Source organism: Pelophylax lessonae (genome assembly GCF_965119305.1).
Source record: "Pelophylax lessonae genome assembly, chromosome: 5".
Classification (NCBI taxonomy): domain Eukaryota; kingdom Metazoa; phylum Chordata; class Amphibia; order Anura; family Ranidae; genus Pelophylax; species Pelophylax lessonae.
This window is the reverse complement of record NC_138772.1, coordinates 475,880,407-475,903,032: the sequence shown is the minus strand read 5'-3', so window position 1 is coordinate 475,903,032 and position 22,626 is coordinate 475,880,407. Positions and strand designations below refer to the sequence as shown.

The following is a 22,626-nucleotide window of genomic DNA, read 5'->3' as shown; positions in this document are numbered from 1 at the left end:
CCCACACAGCGTGAAGGCCGGACAAGGAGGGACAGTTGGCGATGCATGGATGTGTTTATGGGCTTCAGAGACAGCATCCCATGTTGAATTAGGCATGCATGGCTGCACCCTTCCTCCTCTGGGTGCATGGCAAGGCACGGCCCTTAAGGCCCTTCAAAATCCTCAGCACCAAGCCCATGATGCTGTTAATCCGGCCCTGGTCCTCCTCCACCGCCGCTTCCACCTACACCGCCCATAGGTGTGCGCAGCCTATTGCATTAAGGTGTGCACCCCAAAGTTGAAATACACATGCATGTGTTTGCCAGCAGGGAGAGTAATGTATCGGGGCCATGTACCTGTAGGCAAGGAGAAATAGAGCAGAGCAGGTCCCAGGGAGATCTTTCCCATCTCCTCACTGGCAATGCTATGTGCCCTAGGTGATTAGGGTGTGCCCAGGCACACCCAGCACACCCTGTGCGCACGCCTATGTCACCGCCACATCCACCACCACCTCAACCTCCCTCCTACTCCATATGGGCCTCGTCCTTCAGAGATGAAGAAGAACATTGTTTTATTTTTCTGTTTTTTTTTGTTGTTTTAAGTTATTTCCCTATCCACATTTGTTTGCAGAGCACTTGCCATGCTCTTAATTACGTTTTGCTGCCATTTGCAGCACTCTAGCCCTTTCCTTTGGTGTTTTAGAGCCATTTTAGTGCCTTAAAGTTCGGGTCCCCATTGACTTCAATGGGGTTCGGTGTCCGGGAAAAGTTCGGTAAAAGTCCGGGACACGGACCCGGACTTTTTTTTAAAGTTCGGCTGAACCCGTCGAACACGGACATCTAGGTGTCCGCTCAACCCTATTGCCGAGCTACCCGAAATTACATTTATAAACTTTTTCCCACAACTAGAACTTCCTTTTGGCATTTGATCACTTGGTTCTTGTTTTTTTTATATAAATAGTTTCCCCATTTATAGCACTAAAAAAAAAAAAAAAAAAAAAAAAAAAAAAAGTATAATATATATTTTAACTTTCAGGTAAAAAAACATATCCCAAAAGTAAATAAGTTCAAAATTTTAAAATCGTTTAAATCAATTAGATCAAAATGTATTTTGCTACATGTCTTTGGTTAGAAAAAAAAAAGGCACTGTCACTATACTGAAAAATGGAGGGGAAAAAAAAAAAAAAAAAAAACATGGACTTTGCAGGCACTGGATACTTTAAAAAATATAATTTTTTTAAATAATTCATATAAAAAACCAACAAAGAGTCACAAAATACACATAATATAATATTCCATGTATGGAAGAAAACATTAATAACCACAACAGATTTGGTAGTTGCATTAAGGTGGTGGGCTAATACACAAAAAGATAGCAATAAAGATTCAATGATACTTCACATCGAAGCGATCCTAACCGCAGGTGACAGGGAGATGTGCTGTCTTCCCATGAAGATCGAGCGATGTGTTTAGCAATAGGTCATAGAGTTCCGTTGAGCAATAGTGCGACATGTTTCGCCTTAAGCTTCCTCTAGGAGCTAATGGATCAAAGTTCTGTATATGGTCAGTAGGCAATGACGATAAAGGTAAAAAGATCGGTAATCAACAAGGAGGGTGGATGAAGGATCAGAGTCATCAAAAAATATAGTAAAGACGCACATACACTGCCAAGCATCATCGTCCAGCAAAGATTGGCATAAAGCACATCAGCTGGTATGCCAAGAGAATAATATGTAATGAAACAAGAGTACTCAGCATAATAGATATGGGTACTCTAATACCTGGTGGGGCCAATAGTATAACCCTCAGAGACTCCTGATCCATAGAGCAACACCCTCACCGGATGGGGAGTAACTGGGAAGACAGGATATCTCCCTGTCACCTGCGGTTAGGATCGCTTCGATGTGAAGTATCATTGAATCTTTATTGCTATCTTTTTGTGTATTAGCCCACCACCTTAATGCAACTACCAAATCTGTTGTGGTTATTAATATGTTTTCTTCCATACATGGAATATTATATTATGTGTATTTTGTGACTCTTTATTGATTTTATATGATTTAAAAAAATTATATTTTTAAAGTATCCAGTGCCTGCAAAGTCCACGTTTTTTTTTTCTCCGTTTTTCAAATTTCAATAGGATGTGGCACCAATTACGCTATTTAGATGCCCAGGATTTAATCCTCAACTGTCACTATACTGATACTGGGCAGATAGGAGTTAACTTCAAGGGGTTATATGCGTACTAAATACGTACCTAACAAGTGTTTATATATGTGTGTGCTGCTTTTACTAGGGATGTAGCCATTTTTATTCCCTGCTTAGCAGAGAATGAAAAAAAAAAAAAACAAATGGATCCCCTGTCACTCCACACAGCTCTGTGCCGTTTACACTCACAGAGCTGTGTTCTGTGAAGATCCGAGCTGATCGCCGGCGGCCAATCACTGGCCAGCACCCAGTGATCACCATGTGCTGTGACAATGACAGCACAGCCGGGAAGGCCCCCCTTCTCGGAAATGCAGAAGCACACACACACTATATATGTGATTCTGCATAGACTGCTCGCACTTTCACAGTTTATGTACAGTGCACCGTCAGCAAGTGGTAGATCAAGCAGAAAAAAGGTCCTGTGTAAGAAAAATTGCTGTCAGGTAGTTTTTTTCTGTTTGGCAATAGAGACTTTGCATGAGTCTTAAAATGTCTTCACTTGCTGCTGGGAAACTTTCTTCCAATTGTACACCAAACCGCACATGCACAGCTCAGCGTGTAATCTTAGCATGCCTTGGATTCAGGGATACTCCATAGCACCACCTTGACTATAGGTCCATTTTTCACCGCATGTCTGCACAAAGTCCCTCCTCCCACCCACTACCATTGCTGTGCACCTCCAACACTGCACCTGTACCCCCTGCCCTCACATTTGTAACTATAAAAAAAAAAACACCCAACAACAACTTACTCCATGCCCACCTATCACCCTATGGCATTATGAAAAAAAAAAACAAATGTTTGCAGAATTCAATAGCTCAAGCTTAAAGAATCCGACTACTGTTTCCTTGCGTCGCTCAGTCCGAATTACAACCAAATTAAGCATTCAGGCAGTCATCTACTGCTGTAGTCTCTTTTTAGACAACCCATGGCCCACTGGTCACTCATTAAAATTACCAACAAGAGTTTTCTCTTTTTTTAATTGGAAAAACAAATTTGAGGGGACAGTCCATGTACCTGATCATTTTTTTTTTTTTACGTCCAAAGACTTCCTTAAAAGGAGCATGACCAGATATTCAATACGTGCATATATACATACATACATACACACATTATATATATATATATATATATATATATATATATATATATATATATATATATATATATACACACACACATACTAATTATATATATATATATATATATATATATATATATATATATATATATATATATATATATATATATATATATATATATATTATATATATATATTATTACTACATACATACACACACTAATTATATATATATATATATATATATATATATATATATATATATATATATATATATATATATATATATTATATATATATATATATTATAGAGAGAGAGAGAGCAAACTATTTCAGGCCCCTTCAGCTCCACTATGGTAAAACTTGGCTTTCCCATTAAAAAAAAAAAAAAAAAAAAAAAAAAAAAAAACATTGATCATCAATCATGATCAACTGTTACTTTTCACCCTGTCACGTTTGTGTGAGCCAATGATTGTCATCTGATCTGGCAAAAATGATTTCATGTTGCCACCCTAGGATATTTTTTTTTCATCGGACACAAGAGGCGGCTGTCCCTTCCAGGCTTCTCTTGGCTGTCCACAGCCTGAGCTCAGATGTCACCATTGAGAGGACCCAGTGCTGTGCAAGATCAGACATGCACAAGGAGGCAAGCTAACACATGCACAGTAGCAACAAGCTTGTCTAGCACAAGAGTCTGGTTAAAAATTCTAAGAGGTCTGGGGAAAGCCTCAAGAGGAACTTTAAACACTTGGATTAACACATCAGCCATTTAAGAACTCCCAGGAGAATATCACTTGCATAATATATAACATGGTGATTTCTCATTACACATTACTATTTTAATTGAATTTACTGTCAACACATTCCTTAACAGTCGCTACAATATTATCCAACCAAAAATGTCTTCCTTTGCTTGCCAGCAAGATAACAGTATTAAAAATATTCTACAAGGAAGGAGACAGGCTAAACAGGCAGACAATTTTACAAGACCAGCAAATTGTGGATATTCAGAAAGCAAGATGCTAACTTCATTCCAACCAATCAGAATTTTTTTTTTCTGTCCCCATCTAGGATGAATTTACTTTCACTGTTGCTCTTTGTACAGCGCTTAGGGCCATTAAAAAAATAAATAAAAAAAAGTTCCAACATTCTACCTACATACAAAGTGTATGCAAGCACTATAACGTTATAATACTTAAAGTAGAATTCCGGGATAAACCTAACTAGCCTAAGAAATGCTCCCTTCTCTCTAACACTTATTCTGACTAACCTGTTTAGAAAAGATGATCTATAGACATTCTTATTTTCAGCCCCTCCGGTCCAGCCATTTGATCATGCTCCCCTGTGTCAGCCAACAGCAGCAGCAGAGAGGGTGCTCAACAACGGCTGGTAAGGCCCAGGTCATTTATGTCACCGATATGGCCAATCCATTATCAGCACGCCCTCTTCTCCCCTGTAACTGACTGACACCGAAGAGACAGATCGTAGGACTGGAAACCACAAAATATAAAATATCACCCCCCCCCCCCCCCACACACACACACTCTTATACAGGTTAGTCAGTATAGGTTATAGGAGGAAGGATGGGGCATTTTTAGGACCAGTTAGGTTTTTTCCTGGAATTCTGCTTTCAAATGCAATTTCAAAATTAGCTTTTAATACCAGATGCTTTTAAAATGAACAAGTGATCCTGCCACAAAAGGTCCTTGTTCAGGTACTTCTATTTAGAGGTTGCCAAAAATCTGTCCTAATCCTGTTCATGCGTTATCCCTGAGTAACACAAGTTTTTGATGGGGAACTGCAAGTGGAGGTTTCAACACACATTGCCTGGGCATTTTACCCTGTGTCACCTCCAGGGAGCCCATCCTAAAAAAAATGCCAGGTAGCCATTTCTGGAATGCATGCAAATAGCAATAGATAATCATCACTAAGATGTAATAAAAGGATGCAAAAAAGAATTTTTTTTTTTTTTTTTTTAGGGAAAAAAAAAAAAAAAAAAAAAAAAAAAAGGCAGGATCTGGAATTTTACTGTCTCATTCAACATTACCCATTTTTAATCCTAAGCAGCCTTTCATAGAGGCTTTCTGATCATGCCCAGTTTTTCAGGTTCCAAACAGTTCTATGGACAGGCAGATGTAAAATGGACTTGACTCAGAATCCATCCAGGTCTGGAAGAAATAGGAAAAAAAAAAAAAAAAAAAAAAAAGACTGACTGCATCCCTTTTCATTTTTTTTGTCTGGACCTGATGGATGTAGATGAAAAAACAGCATGCGCAAGATTTTCCAGGGCATCATAACAAGGGCAGGTGGATTCTCAGGAAATGCAAATGCTACATGAATCCTCTGCCCTTAGGCCTGGTTCACACATAAGCAGGTTGCAGTTGATAAATGTTGCAGGTGCATTTTGAAATGCAGGTTTTTGATCTATTGAAGTGTATAGAACCAGAAAACAAGCTGCTGCAAGGCTGTAACAACAAACTGCGGAAAAGGTAAAGCGCTGTTCATACAGCAGGAGAGTTGCTGGTTCAAATCCCAACCACGACACTACCTGCCTGGAGTTTGCATGTTCTCCCTGTGCCTGCGTGGGTTTCCCCCGGGTACTCCGGTTTCCTCCCACACTCCAAAGACATGCTGGTAGGTTAATTGGATCCTGTATAAAAAAAAAAAAAAATTGGCCCTACTGTATGTATGTATGTGAGTTAGGGGCCTCAGATTGGAAGCTCCTTGAGGGCAGGGACTAATGTTGAATGTACAATGTATATGTAAAGCACTGCGTAAATTGACAGCGCTATACAAGTACCTGAAAATAAATAAATACTTCCGGATGCACTGTATTAATCCTTTGACAGACCTAACGCCAGTATGAGTTTTATATGTGTGCCTGGAGTTCAGCTACAAAAAACAAATATTTTTTAGGCTCAACACACCCGCTGACCAAGTATAACCAGGAAGAGAAAGAAAAGAGAAAAAAAAATAAAAAAAAAATCAGCATTGTTTAATTTAAATAACTTATTGAGGCAAATACCAGGGTACAACCATACACAAGGAAGCTTGTCAAATTTAGATCCGATGCTACAGAGATTCGGAGCACCAACACAGACCTCTAACTGGACACAGCAACGGCATTGGCTGCAATGTTTATTGAACTGTCGATTGTAAAGTCTTAGTAAATGTGTGTTACTTAAGCTACATTTTTTTTCCCCCCCATTCAACCAGCCGGTGAGGGGAAAAAAAAAAAAAATGCACAGATCTAAATCCACAGAAACTAGGTAGATGCATGGATCTCTCGCACTGTGCTATTGCATTTTGCCAGCCAGACTCCTCCCTCCCTGTCAGAATACACTGATCAGCAACATAGCCATTGGCTGCAGTGGCTGATGAAATGCTGCTTATCCAGTAGGACCATTTGACAGAAGCGAGAAGAATGTAGGCTTCTGTTGAACCAAGAGGGCTACACACAGATCTAAATTCCACCAGTTCCCAACACATTAGAAGCCAGGAGCTGACCTATAGCCTTCTATACATAAATTATATCTGGAAAATCACTTCTGGGTAGATTGCCATTTTTAAAAAATATCTGACAATAGTTAATAAAAATATTATTTCAGTACGGGAAGACAATTTCGTGAGTAATGTTAAATGCTTAAAGTTGGTTTTAATTGTGCTATAAAAAAGGTGGAGAACTACTACAAATAAACTAAATCTTCAAACTTGAAAAAAAGATAAACGAGAGCTGCCATTGTTAACATGTTTGGATTTGGAGGCTGTAATATGGATTCTTGTTTACAACCCAGCGAGTCACTGACCTGGAACTAGTATGCAGCTGATAAAGTGTAAATTGTCCTGAGCACTGGTTTCAGGTCAGTGATTTAGTAGGTATGCCAAGATCCTGCACCTTTAAAATAGATCAGAAAACAACTGCTCCATTTCCATTTATCTAGGTTGAGTTCCATTCATTTAACAGTGAGCATCCAGAACAGTGTTCACACAGCCAGATAAATACTAAAGCCTCGCACACACGATCAGATTATCGGACATATTTTCGCCCGTTTGTTGCTTGCTAGTCTCTTATCGAAATCGAGGAGGTACTTGCATACAAAATTAACGTACAACAGAAATCAACTTCACAAGTGATGTACTGTGTCAAATTGTTTTGTATGTATTCTTTCATTTCCAAGCATGCGTAATCTTGCTCTTACAATTTTTTTCGGACGAAAAGCGGACGTTGTGTTCACGTACGATAAAAATTTTATAGCCTGCACATCCAGTTTTTGTTGTACAAAAATTCGTAAATCGGTTGACGAAAGCACTATACTAACGATCCGAAAATCGGCAGATCGTTCAGATGAAATTTCATTTCCGATTTTCTTAACATGCGTACGGGCCTTTACTCTCTTCCAACAAAATTTACGTGAAATCAATCCTTTTCACATATGTGAATACATTAAATCAGTGTTTCTCAACCAAGGTTCCTCCTAAAGTTGCTAAGGGTTTCTTGAGCAGTGGTGGGTCCCCCCCCCCCGTTTACCAACATCCAATGCAAGGCATCACTTCTACATGGTCTTCAACCGTTGTCGGATACCACAATTTTCTTTTTTTCCCCTGGAACCCGAAACATTTTATAGTTCCTTGGGAATAAAAGGGTTGAGAAAGGCTTCACATACACTTTATTGGAGCCTAACAAAGAACTTCTCTTATTGGGTCACATTTGGTCAGTTTATTGTACCATTGGCAGCATTTTACTATAATCTGTTTCAATAAGGGGCAGAAAAAAAAAAAACGAATCCTGCCAGAAATTCAGAGCAGTCCTGTGTCCTCGGGAAAAAAAAAAAAAGTGCTTGTACCTGAAGCCCCGTACACACGTACCGATCGTCGGCCGAACGATCGGCCGTCTTTTGTCCAGGGCTGTCGTGTGTTGAAAACTGCAAAAGACTGCACACGAATTTTGTCGGCCAACAACAGCCGACTGCAGAAGTGATGTCATGTGATGGCTAACTTTCCTTGTCTTTTCTTTTCTGAGCATGCCCAGTCTTGCTAATCTGCTGTCTGTCGGCCGAAATCTGTACTGACTGGCGAACAATCGGCCGTTCTGGTGTTGGCCAACAAAAATTTTAATGCCTGCACGACAGATTCTGTTTGGCCGAAAATGCGCTGTCGGAAGCATCATACTAACAAGCCTACAATCGGCCGATCGGTCGTCGGCCGAATATTTACGGCCGACAATCGGTACGTGTGTACGGGGCTTGACTCTCCTGAATGGCTATGACCGCTAAAGAAACTTCATCATCTGCCACTTCCAAAGGCGTTAGATGCCTGGTCCCATCCATCTGGCCCTGCATCAATACTTTGACGCAAGGGTAGATGGTTGGAAAACACAGTACTCAACAATTTCAGAATGGTCTTGGATCTTTAAGAAATTTTGAATGCCGTAGCTCTTCATGGGACCAAAGATCTGCAGCGTGGGTGACAGAAATGGAATCTCCCCACCATGTTTTTATTCTAGCGACAAATCACATCAAGGTGCCCACAGTCAAATGATGGTTTGCTTGACCTAGTCTTATGTATACAAGCCAGCTTCTATGGTCTTTGGGTGTGCCTGCTCAGGGGACAGATTGATCAACAGATTGTCCAAGGTGATTGCTATTATTCCTCGCCCAAACTACTACCTGAATGAATAGAATGTATTAAGATACAAAAAAACCTTTTGCCTTTACAACTCCTTTAATCCCGGATGTTTAATTGGGCCACCTATCAAGGTTTGTAATTACTGGACTTAGTTACTCTAATGTGTGTGGGGACCAAGTATGAGGGGTGGGGGGGGGGGGGTTAACACACAAATACATACAGGTCTTTTTTCAGCTGGAACTTGGTGGAACTCATTTCTACCACCTCTGGCTCAAGCCCTCTGCTCCTTGCTCACCACTATCACTTGTAAACACAGAAGTCTGGCTTCTGCGATTAAAAGTTACAACTTGTCTCCCAATAGGTCCCACAGATCCGATCTGAGCTGCTCCCACAGGATATGCAGGATGGGGGCAGGGGAGATGCAGGTGCCTGGGTGCAGTGCAGATGCCAACATCCCACTTAATGATCTCCCTGCAAGTGAGGCCAAACCACCTACAGTGAGCAGGGACGTATTAGAGCCAGCTGGGTGCTTCAGCCTAATGCAACAAAAGTGGAAGATGGAACTTTTAAGGTGGGGGAGAAGATGGGTCCAGGGGCAGTGGATAGGGGGGCGGGTTGCATGCAGAGGTCAGAGCTGAAGAGGGGTGAAAGTGAGATGTGGATAGGGGATGCAGAGGTAAGCAGCTGTGGAAGAAGTCTGCATTATGTATGTAGCACACCTCTGAACTCTGCATTCTGTGTGTAACTTCCCCCCCAAACTTCAGGTAGTGCACCCCTGTACTCTGTACGTAATGCACTCCAGGTATTTGATGCCACTTTAAGACCCTCCCACTGAAATTTGACCACATCCACTATTTGATGGGGTTTGGGGGGGGGCGTCGTACAGATGTCTCTGAATTTGAGGTGTTGAAAGCAGAAACAAAATGGGCATTGCAGGGTGTCATGAATGGGGCTGCCGCAGGCTGGCCAGAGTTCTCATGCTGACCTGTGTCCACAGCAAAACGTGCCTACAATGGGCATGGGGTCATCAGAACTGGACCATGAAAGAAGGTGACCTGGTCTGATGAATCCCATTTTCTTTTCTAGCGTGTGGATGGTCGGATGTGTGTGCTTTGCTTACCTGGGGAAGAGATGGCACCAAGATACTGTATGGGAGGAAGGCAAATCAGCAGAGCTATTAGGATGCTATGGGTAATGTTCTACTGGTAAACCTTGGTCCTGCCATTCATGTGAATGCTGAACACGTACCACCTACCTAAACATTGTTGGTGACCAAGTACACCCCCCTGAAGGAAATGGTATGGAATGGCAGGAAGGAGATAAATATATCTTGTATTTAATTTACACATCCTAATTATAAACCCCACAACATTACCAGGAAAAAAACATCCCATCCCATCTAAGTACTTAAAATAAAATAAGGCACTCTGACTCACTTTTGGATAAAAAAGGCTCGCGGCTTGTTTATTAACTGATAAACAGAATTAATAAAACATCAATAATATTTTTAAATCTATCACCAGACAACCCAGTCATGAACAACTCGGGTTGCATTTAACAAGAAATAACCACAGAATTCGTAAACATCCAAACACATCTTAAAAACATAAAAAAAACGTCCCCCTCTGCATGGCAGAGGTGACCCAACCAGTTTAATATTTTAAGCCGCGACAAACCAAAGGGGAGGGAGGGGAACGCAGGTAGGAAAGATTCTTGAGATTGAGCCCTGTGGGCTCAGGAGCTCGTTTAAATAGCCCTGTTTCTGAGGTAGATCCAAGCTTATAGGTGGGAGAAGGTGGGCGTGAAAGGGGCTCATTCGCTGAAGCCACAAGTGAGACCTGAAGCTGCCCAGCTACACCAACTAAACTGCCCAGCTACTACCTATGGCGGGAAAGGGCAGGAAAACATGACAGGTCAAAAGGTCACTTTACTGTATTAACCTTGCCCAACTGACTGAAGCTGACTAACTTAGAATAACTAAAATACCTTCCCAAAATGGCTGAACTTAGGCTCACTAAATAATCTCACCCTTCCGACCATCCCATAAGAAAGAGGGGCTTATAGTAGCCCCCTTTCTAATATTCTCTGATTGCAGTAGCCTCTTTCAGCAGGATAATGCACCCTGCCACACTGAAAAAATGCTTCAAGAATGGTTTGAGGAACACCACAAGTCCGAGGTGCCGACAAATTCTTTAGATCTCAATCCAAATGAGCATCTGTAGGATGTGCTAGAAAAACAAGTCCAATCCATGGAGGCCCCACCTCGCAATTTACAGGCCTTAAAGTGGTTGTAAAGTCAAAAGGTTTTAGGTTAAGGCTTTCTGAGGGAGCTCAGAATCTGTTTTAAAACTTGAGAGAAACTGACTGAGCTCAATTCAAAAGTTGACAGTGAAACACTGGTCTTGAGTCCTCTCTGCTGCAAGACCCCAAAATGCCTACATACACAATTTGTATTTAAATATATTAAAGATGGGCTTAAAATGTCCTATGAACTCATATCTAGTTTAATTGGAGACAAAAAAAAAAAAAAATAGCTACCTAAAATCACAATTCCTTAGAAGGGTGAAGGTTTGTGAAAAAACCTTCCCTGGCAAATATACACATACTACATACCCAATCGGTACTATTCATGAGGTCATTCTTCAAATGAACCTGTGGGAATATACAGCACTGCCAATGCTGACTTGTCCTGAAGGCACAGGCTCTAGAGCAGGTTCCATTTCCAACAATAGCAACATAAAAAGTGCAAGAGATCTCTACCTCTCTTCAGTCTGTTTGTGCAGTGTGTGCTATACAGCTATCCTGATACATATTAAAATTTAATATCAACTAACCTGCAACATACAGTCATGCTATTTAAAGAAAATATATACTGAAGTTTAAACTATGGCAATGAAGTGGGGGTTGTTAATGCTCATCTCTTCCATTTCCCTGGCTGTCGTGCTGATCCAATGGCTTCAGAATGTGACCCCCCCTTTCCTCCAGTCTGATTGTTGAGGCTGCAACGTGTGCATACCTCCCAGGGATGGGAACGAGGGACACCCATTAGCAGAAATTATGTAGGCATAGGGCACACCACCTGTCATGCCCGCTTAAAGCGGTAGTATATTCCGCTTTTTAACTTTTACCTTCAGGTAAGCCTATAATAAGGCTTACATGTAGGTAAAATATCTCCTAAACCTGCACGGTTTAGGAGATATTCGCCCTGCATGCAGCCACTGACACCAGCGGCGCATGCGCTCTGAAGGTCCGGCGCCTGTGCGCATGCGCGAGTGTGACATTATCGCAGCTCCAGCCACTCAAAGCGCCGGAGCCGCTGAACCCGGAAGAGACGCCGAGGGAAAATGTCAGCTGCCTCAGCAGTGTCCAGGCGACTGCCTCAGGGCTTCGTTCTAAGGAAAGTACAGTATTTCATAATGAGCTAGTATGCGATGCATACTAGCACATTATGCCTTTGTCCTGCCGGGTTTATTTTATTTTTTTGGAAGATACAACCGCTTTAAAGGAGAAATACCAAAAAAAAAAAAAAAAAAAAAAAAAAAAAAAAAAAAAAAAGCTAAACTGACTTTTTTTTTTGTAACCACTACTATTTCATTAGACTGGCTTTTAAAATTTACAAATGCACCAATTTAGAAATTAGGTAAAAGGTTTAGTTAGCACTGTGAAACACTTTGAATGATAAAATCATGAATTTTATATGTAACTACAGTGGATATATGAAAAAAAAAAAAAAAAAAAAAAAAAGTCTATACACCCCTGTTAAAATGTCAGGTTTCTGTGATGTTAAAAAAAAAAAAAAAAAAAATAGACAAAAATCATTTCAGAACTTTTCCAACCTTTAAGGTGACCTAAAAACTGTACAACTCAGTTGAACAATAAACGGAGATCTTAGGTGAATGGAAGCAAAAATAAATAAATATGGTTGCATAAGTGTACACACCCTTAAACTAATACTTTGTTTTAGCACCAGTGCCGGTTCACACTGCCGTGACCTCCAAGTCGCCTCATAAGGGACGACTTCTAGCGCGACTTGTGAATTTTTTTAACACAACTTATATGATAGACGACTTTGTATTTGGCCAATCAGAATATGATGTTTTTTGGATACTGTCTGGGGGGTCTAAAAAGTGTCCCTGTGAAGTGTCATCACTGTAGCATGTCCAGAACCAGAAAAAAAAAAGCATTTTTCTTATAATTATTAATGCAGCAGTGTGGGTTCAGTGTGGGTTCTGGACATGCTACAGAGCTGAAACTTCACAGGTACACTTTTTAGACCCCCCCCCCCCCCCAGATACTAAATCCAAAAAAAGACATGCCTACCTCCAGAGACGCCCAAAAAATGCCCGATAAATGCTAGCAATAAAAAATGCAAGGTGTAGAGAAGCCGCCACACTGCTGTATTAATTATAAGAAAAATGCTTTCTTTTTTCTGGTTCTGGACATGCTACAGTGATGAAACTTCACAGGGACACTTTTTAGACCCCCCCCCCAGACACTATCCAAAAAACATATTCCGATTGGCCAAATACAAAGTCGTACAAAGTCGTCTATCATATAAGCCGCGTAAAAAAAATTTCACAAAGTCGCGCTAGAAGTCGCCCCTTATGAGGCGACAGAGGTCGCGGCAGTGTGAACCGGCACCTAAGTTTTTTTACAGCGCTGTTTTTTTGGGTACGAGTATCAGCATGACACATCTTGACTCGGCAATATTTGCCCACTCTTTGCAAAAACACTCCAAATCTGTAAGATTGTGAGGGCATCTCGTGTGCACAGGCCTCTTCAGATCACCCCACAGATTTTCAATCAGATTTCGGTCTGAGCCATTCCAAAACTTTAACCTTCTGGTCAAGTCATTCCTTTGTTGATTTGGATGTATGCTTTGGGTCGTTGTCATCCTGAAAGATGAAGTTCTTCTTCATGTTCAGCTTTCTAGCAGAAGCCTGAAGGTTTTGTGCCAATGCTGACTAGTATTTGGAACTGTCCAGAAATCCCTTTACCTTGACTAAGGCCCCTGTTCCAACTGAAGAAAAACAGCCCCAAAGCATGATGCTGCCACCACCATGCCCCACTGTGGATATGGTGTTCGTTTGGTGATTTGTAGTGTTTTTGCACCACACATCGTTTGGAATTACGGCCAAAAATTCAACCTAAGTTTCATCAGACCAGATCACATTTTCCCACATGCTTTTAGGAGACTCAAGTTGTGTTTTAGCAAAATTTAGCTGGGCTTGGAGGTTTTTCTTCATAAGAAAAGGCTTCCGTCTTGCCACTCTACCCCATAGCCCAGACATATGAAGAATACGGGAGATTGTTGTCACATGTACCCCACAGCCAGTACTTGCCAGATATTCCTGCAGCTCCTTTAATGTTGCTGTAGGCATCTTGGCAGCCTCCCTGACCATTTTTAATTTTGGAGGGACATCCAGTTCTTGGTAATGTCACGGTTGTGCCATATTTTCTCTACTTGATGATGCCTGTCTTCACTGTGTCCCATGGTATATCCAATTCACCAGAAGAAGATTCAAGTTTGGAATGGCCCAGCCAGAGCCCAGACCTACTAGAGCAGCTGAATTTTATTTGGGGTTAATTAGACACTTAAAATGATGGCAGGTGTGTACTGACTGGTATTTAACATGAGTTTGAATGAGATTGCTCAATTCTGAACACAGCTACATCCCTGGTTAAGAGGGTGTGCACACTTATGCAACCACATTATTTTAGTTTTTTATTTTTACTCCCCCCCCCCCCACCCTTAAGAGATTTCAGTTTTTTTTTTTTTTTTTCAATTGAGTTGTACCGTTTATAGAGCACATTAAAAAGGTGGAAAAAGTTCTGAAATTATTTCTCTTTGTCTCATTTTTTTTTAAAAACAGAAACAGATTTACATTTTAACAAGGGTGTGTACATTTTTTTTATATCCACTGTATATAGAGCAGACCAAAACGAGGGACAAATGGGGACAGAGAAACTTTGTTCCAAAACAGGAAAAATCCCTCGAAATCAGGGACAATCAGTCATTGGGAAGGGAGCAATGCATATGGTTGGTCCTGTATTTCGCTCATGTGACATGGCCTTTAAGCTGGCCATAGATAGGTTGAAATTCAAATGCATCAGCAGGGACAGGCTGAATTTCAATCTGTGTGTAGCCACTAAAAATCATCTTTGGTCAAAAGGGCATGTTGGAAAAAATCTGATCAGCAACTACAGCCACGGATCTGTGTATTCTGACAGCAGACAGCCCCCATTGTCAGAATACCTCTCAGTCAGGGCCGGTGCTTCCACTAGGCAAACTAGGCAGCAGCCTAGGGCACATTGCCACTTAGGGGCGCATCCATGAGGAAGGGAAGGGAGCCCACCGGAGTGCTGCCTGCATGATGATCCTCTTTGTCTGGAGCCGAGTGGCATAAACCCTGGGCAGGATGTAACTCTCTACACTGAGCTGGTGGGCAGCCATTCATTTCCCTGGGTCGGTATTAAGCAGGGAGCAGAGGAGAGCTGAACCTGAGCTCGGCACTGGAGGGCGGCACCTTTACTGGAGCAGAAGAGTCAAGGCACCGGAATGGTCTAAGGAGGTTGGTGATGAAGGATGTGTGGAGCTCTGACTGCTGCTTCTCCCTCCACCAGGAGCCGGTTGGAGCTGTGGTGAGCACTGTGGTCCAGGAGAGGAGCATCTTGGAAGAAGGAATCAGCAGGATCATGGTCAAGGAGGGCATAGTGCAGGCCACTCTCTTCATACTGCCCAGTGAGTGTCCCCAGAACAGGGGATCAGGGTCCCTGTGTGTGACATGGAGGATCCCTGGTGTGAAAGAGAATCGGGGTCACCAGGTGTGCCATGGGGAATCGGAGTCACCAGGTGCGACATGGGGGATAAGGGTCACGAGTGTAACAGGGGTTTGGGGTCACCAGGTGTGCAATGAGGAATTGGGATCCCTGGGTGTGCCTTGGGGGATTGAGGTCCCCAGGTGTGACATGGAAAAACATCAGGGTCTCTGGGTATGACATGGAGGAACATCAGGGGCTCCTGGTGTGACAGAGGAACATTGGGGTCACTGATTATGACAGCATGACATGGAGGAACACAGGGGTCCCTGGATGTGACATGGTGGAACATCAGGGTCAGTGGGTATGACAGCATGACATGGAGGAATATTGGGGTCCCAGGATGTGACATGGAAAAACATTAGGGTCTCTGGGTGTGATACAGGGGGACATCAGGGTCCCCAGGTGGGACATGGAGGAATATGGGGGTCCCTAGGTATGACAGCATTACATGGAGGATCCATCAGATCAGGGTCACTGGATATGACAGAGGAGTTTTTAACCTGTTCCCTTTTTATTTGGGGGGGGGGGGGGCGCAAGTAGCTGCTCTTGCCTAGGGTGTAAAATAGTGTAGCACCGGCCCTGCTCTCAGTGGTGAGGATTCCTCTATGTACCTTAATTGCATGGATGGAGGAATCTTTTTTTATCCAGAATGGAAAAAAAAAAAAAAAAAAAAAGAAGAAGATCCATCTATGATCAGCTTTAGTGTGTCACTAACCAGAAACCATCAATCTCATCTTGTGCAGAAGTAGTAATCTGCCACAAAATCTGGCCAAGTCAAAGACATAATAAAAAAACATATGGGCAGAGGAAAGCCTTAATAAAATCAGAAGCCCAAACAATCAAAAAAAGAAACCAAGAACAATCAGCAGGTAAAGTTATATGCGAATCCTGACTCAGCCTACAGCTATGACTCAGTGGAAAAGTGGACTAGCATCATTAGGCTGCCTATTTAGACCTGTGATGGGTCATAATTAAAGAATTAAACTTAATTACTAATGGATTTATGTACCAACATTACAGCACTGTGTTAACAGAGGCCAATATAGAAACTAAGGTTAATCAGCCTTCAGCTGTTGTGAAGATATTGATGTCAGCATGCTTTTTCGTTATCCTTGACATTAAACAATAGCCGATAAGACACAGGTTACCCAACGACTGTATGAGCGAAAGAGCGATGTATACATATAGAACATGTCTCCAAAACTTTCAGTATGATAGCCACTTTGTATATTTTTCAAATTGTGGGCTGAAAAAAATAAATTAAAAATTCCCCATCAGGGTCCCTTATCCGAGTTCCCCTATACATGAAGGTCTGGCATCAGAGTCCCCCCTTACATCAGAAGTGCAGACCACAAAGAGCCTCTGTTGACCCCAATCCTCAATTAGCTCACATTGAAGATACACCAGTGACCCTTCGGAAAAGGAGGATTGGGGCTGCTTTGTGCCAAACCATTACACAGAGCATGTTCATATAACACGATTATTTAACCGCTTGCCAACCAGCCGCTGTACTTATACTGCGGCAGGTCGGCTCTGTCCCACGATACGACGTACCTGTATGTAGTTTCGCGGGACCACTAGTGGGAGCGCTGAATGGCCACAGGGTGAGCCAATCAGCGGGTCCAGCAACCGCGATGTCTGCCGGGCACCCGCGATCGCTCCCCGTTGACAGACCGGTGTTCTGCCATTGTAAACAAGGCAGATCGCTGTTCTGTCAGTAATGACTATAGGGATCCTGTGTTCATCTTATTTAGAAATACAGGTCTGTTCATTCAGCAAGCAGCCCCCTAGAGACACATTTAACGCTTTGATCGCCCCCTGGCGTTAACCCCTTCCCTGCCAGTGTCATTATTACAGTAACAGTGCATATTTTTAGCACTGATTACTGTAGTAATGTCACTGGTCCCTCCAAAAGCGTCAGTTAGGTGTCAGATCCGTCCGCCGCAATGTCCCAGTCCTGCTAAAAAAGGCTGATTGCCACCATTACTAGTTTAAAAAAAAAAAAAAATCTATCTATCTATATCTCCCACTTTGTAGACAAGATAATTGGTTTGTGCAAAAGTTAATATCCACTTATTGGGAATTTTTTGTATTAAAAATATGAAGCACAATACATATTGGCCTAAAATGATTAAAAAAAAAAAATTTGATTTTGACTTTTTTGGGAACGTTTTATAGCAGAAAGTAAAAAATAGTGTTTTTATTTTCAAAATGGTTGCTCTATTTTGTTATCGCAAAAAAAAAAAAAAAGCAGAGGTGGTCAAATACCAACAAAAGAAAGCGCTATTTGTGGCAAAAAAGGACATCAATTTTATTTGGGTACAGCGTCGCAATTGTCAGTTAAAAGTAATGCAGTGCTGTATCGCAAAAAAATGACCTGGTCATTAAGGAGGTAAAACCTTCCGGTCCAAAAGTGGTTAAACTAAAAAAATTCCCCTTATAAATCATTTAAATGTGTCAGCTTAAATGGGCCCTTAAACGTATTATTACACACACACACACACACAGTACAGATAATTTGAACCCATAAAAATTTACACTTATGGGCCATACACATTATACAATTGTCTTTAGATGTTTTCCTTTAGATTTACCAAAAACATAATATGAGGTCAAATCTAAACACTTTCAATATGTATGCAATCAGGCAGGCCCCTGTGCTACATCGTTGAAGGTAATAAAGGAAATCTAACAACAAAAGTTGTATAGTGTGTATCCAGCTTTAGGGTCGGAAAAATGTAAACATTGTTTTTACATACAATTGGTTTATATATTTATATTATCTCTCTAAAGTTCCATGAAATATCAGAACAAACTCCAAGTAGGTTTTAAAAACAACTGGATACATCCATGTACTGCAGCCTTATTGTGGGCAACTGCTTCATGGGGATTAGAAGGTTAATGTGACAACACCTGGTGTCCTAATTAGCATTGACATACTAAAGATAAACACAGCAAGAAAATATCTATAGGTTGCTCTCATTTATTCTACTAGTAACCATTTTGACCAAGCCTAAAAACACAGCTTGTTAATATACAGGCTGGAAAACATATGGATGAAGGTTTTGTTTCTTTGTAACAATAACTCATAACAAGAGAGATCCACAAAGACATAAGAAATAATGTAGCCATAGAATGACTTCATTACAGCCACAGGAGAGACAACAGGGAGGACAAATCCCAACCTATACATGGCAGGCAGAGACTACTTCCTACATAGAGATCCAGTCAAATCTGTCCCTGCTCCAGGAACTGCACCACCCGGATCTCTGCCCTTGTGTGATTACAAGCTACCAGCAGACGGATTATGGGCGGAGAACGCCACAGCTGTAGTTGAGCAAACCCAAGCCACCTGTTTAGTTAATGACTTTCAGTGGGTGGAATGACACTAACAAAAAACTGGAGTATGTGTCATATATACACATACATATATACACACACACATACATACACACTGTATATACACTTGTTATACAAGAAAGAAAACATAGCAAAAATGATTTAGGGGGTTATTCGTATTTTTCACCCAAGATTCATTCATTTTCCACACAAGAGTTACATTTGAAAACTGGGAAACGCTCAGATGACAGTGATCAGCAGACCTATTAGTATTAAAAAGATTATATATATATATATATATATATATATATATATATATATATATATATATATATATATATATATATATATATATATATACACACACACACACACACCCAATATATATACACATATACATACACACACATTATTTAATATATATATATATATATATATATATATATATATATATATATATATATATATATATATATATATATATACACATATATACACACACACACACTTTTCACCTGAGATTCACCCATTTCTCACAATATGCGATTAGAAAAAGGGGTAATTGTTGGGTAAAAACAGTAATCAATAGACCCCTTCATATCATAATCATAAAACAATATTAGTACTAATAGTAGTACATATAAAACAGAGGAGTGAGAGCACGCCCAGATCCACATTTTTTATTTTTTTTTTTTTAACAAGATTTAATTAGAAAAATGGGTAGATCTTGTGTGAAAATATTGATCACCAGACCCCTTAGTATGATACATATAGTATGAAACCCAATAGGGCAAATTTACTCCAACCAATATTCTTCTAGCTTCTGCTTGTTCAGTTAAGCTTTGAAAATGAAAGCTAAAAGCTGATTGGTTGCAGTGCACAGCTGCTTAATAGATATAAAAGTGCAAAAAAAAAAAGAAAAAAAAAAAAAACAGGGGGACAATGTTTTTATCCAATAGTTCGCCATTTTTCAAACAAGATTTCATTTGATTAATGGGTATTGATGGTATCCCACACATAGTAGGAAGGCAGAATTTATAAACATACGCCTGGGGAACTTTAGATCACATTAGGCTGGCAATGTAAGGATTTCCTGAGCTCACCCATGACAACTATAACCAAGGAAATCCTGACATCAGCCATGCTGCTGTACATTAGGGGGGGTCCATGTGAGCAGTGTGGATTTGGGGCTCAAGGTGAACAGATTTTATAAGGGGGGGGGGGTGTTCCAGATGAGATGTGGGTGGGTATTTGGATTCCAGCTGACTGGTGTGTATTGGGGGAGGGGGGGGGGGTCCAGGTGAGCAGCGTGTATTTGGGGGTGCAGCTGAGCGTTGTGTATTTGTGGTTGGTCTAGGACAGGTGAACAGACTGAAATAGGGGGGGGGATGGAGGTTCCAGACAAGAAATGTGTATTTGAAATCCAGGTGTGCATTATGTAATTGGTGGGAGGGGAGGGGGGGGGGGGTCTCACCGGTTCCACGGCTTACTCTAGCTGGGTGGTGTATATTAGGGGGGTTCTAGGTGTGCAGTGCATACAGGGGGGGGGGGTGGTCTCATCTGTTTCAGGGCTTACTCCAGCTGAGCGGTGTGTATTGGAGAGAGGGTGTCCAGTGCATAGGGGGGGGGGGGGGGTCTCACCTGTTGCAGGGCTTGCTCCAGTTGGGCAGTGTATATTGGGGGGCCATGGTGTAAATTGCATACTGGGGGGGGTCTCATCTGTTGCAGGGCTTGCTCCAGTTGGACAATGTATTGGGGGGGGGGCAGGTGTACATTACATACTGGGGGGGGGGGGTCTCACCTGTTGCAGGGCTTGCTCCAGTTGGACAGTGTATTTGGGGGGGGGGGGGGCGGCGGGTGTACATTACATACTGGGGGGGGGGTCTCCTGTTGCAGGGCTTGCTCCAGTTGGGCAGTGTATATTGGGGGGGCCCAGGTGTACATTACATACTGGGGGGGGGGATCTCACCTGTTGCAGGGCTTGCTCCAGTTGGGCAGTGTATATTGGGGGGCCCAGGTGTACATTGCATACTGGGGGGGGGTCTCACCTGTTGCAGGGCTTGCTCCAGTTGGACAGTGTATTGGGGGGGGGGGGGCCCAGGTGTACATTGCATACTGGGGGGGGGTCTCACCTGTTGCAGGGCTTGCTCCAGTTGGACAGTGTATTGGGGGGGGGGCCCAGGTGTACATTGCATACTGGGGGGGGGGGATCTCACCTGTTGCAGGGCTTGCTCCAGTTGGACGGTGTATTGGGGGGGGGGGCCCAGGTGTACATTGCATACTGGGGGGGGGGGGGATCTCACCTGTTGCAGGGCTTGCTCCAGTTGGACAGTGTATTGGGGGGGGGGGCCCAGGTGTACATTGCATACTGGGGGGGGGGGGGGTCTCACCTGTTGCAGGGCTTGCTCCAGTTGGGCAGCCATATACAGGCTCTCAGGCTCGATCTTGCTGGCCTCTCTGCATTCCTCTGTCAGCTCCAGGTGATCGGGTCTGACCTTCACATCGTGCAGTTCTCCCACCTAGGAGACAAACAAAGGGTGTGATGGCTGTGCTGGCCCAGGTGTGAAGAGCCCCCCTTCCCCTCCCCGGATGGAGACTTACCTTCTGATTGGCCAGGTCTATCACCTTCCATAGCAGTTGGATGACCTCCTTCTCATCGGAGCCCAGCTTGGCACAGTTGGCCCCGGCAGTTCCAGTGAATAGGATCACCAGGTAATCCGGGGAAGCCGCAGTCATGACGAATCCAAATACACAAATCACAACAAATATACACAAATATAAAAAGAAAGAAAAAAACCTTTCACCAAAAAGTGAAAGAAAAGCCCCCCTAAAACACGCCGCCACCACCCTACACCTGGAATCACCTCCACCTATAGAACACCCCGGGGACCTGCACTCTCTGCAGGAGGATCCAGGTGGGGGAGGGGAGGGGAGGGAGAGGCCGGTTTTGCCTCTTTTTTTGTTTTGCACTCCTGTGTGTGAGCCAATACCAGACAGGCTGCGCCCCTACTAGGCGCCTTACCACTGGCTGCTGACTTGTCATTGGGATGGGTGGGCTCCGCCCCCTTCCCACGTGGTCTTACAGGTAAGAGATACCTGGCCAGGTCGCTTCGGCTTTTTCCGTCTAGGTGTTCGGCTGAGCTCGGGTGCGGTCTCTCTGGCTCCCCCTTCAGGAAGATGAGGGCATTGTATTCCACTTCCAATCTCCAATGAACACCTAGTGGTAGTACTAGTAGTAGGAGTTCACTTTGCTATTGTTTGCTATGTTATTAGTGAGTAAAATGTAAAGTTGGCTAGAAATGGTAAAAAAAAAACAATTGAAAATTAAGTTTGTATACCGATCGTTCAATTTTCAGTTAGTACTCTTATAGCGACAGCCGATTTCCATTTTAAGATCAAAAATGAACAAGTTGGAAAAAAACAAACTATTTTCTAATCATTTGTAGGTCAATTGTTTGGAAAAAAAATGTAAGTAAAATGTGTATGAGCATTAGGGGTAGTAGTGGTAAAAATCGATCAGAAAAAAACAATTTTAATGTTGAAAACGATTGGGAAAATGTTGACATTCCGGTA

At 42.2% G+C, this 22,626-nt stretch overlaps 1 protein-coding gene across 2 annotated transcripts in view; it reads right to left on the bottom strand.

The window, feature by feature from the left end:
• Positions 1 to 22,023, bottom strand: part of ESRP1 (epithelial splicing regulatory protein 1) — a 111,999-nt gene extending 89,976 nt beyond the window's left edge. For both annotated transcript variants that reach the window (XM_082258325.1, XM_082258326.1), the window contains exons 1-2: positions 21,655 to 22,023; positions 21,444 to 21,572 (exon numbers count right to left, since the gene is read on the bottom strand). In XM_082258325.1, the coding sequence (XP_082114451.1) occupies positions 21,444 to 21,572; positions 21,655 to 21,789 (264 nt within the window). In that variant the 5' untranslated portion in view covers positions 21,790 to 22,023. The remainder of the gene's footprint in view (positions 1 to 21,443; positions 21,573 to 21,654) is intronic.
• Positions 22,024 to 22,626: the final 603 nt, after the last annotated feature.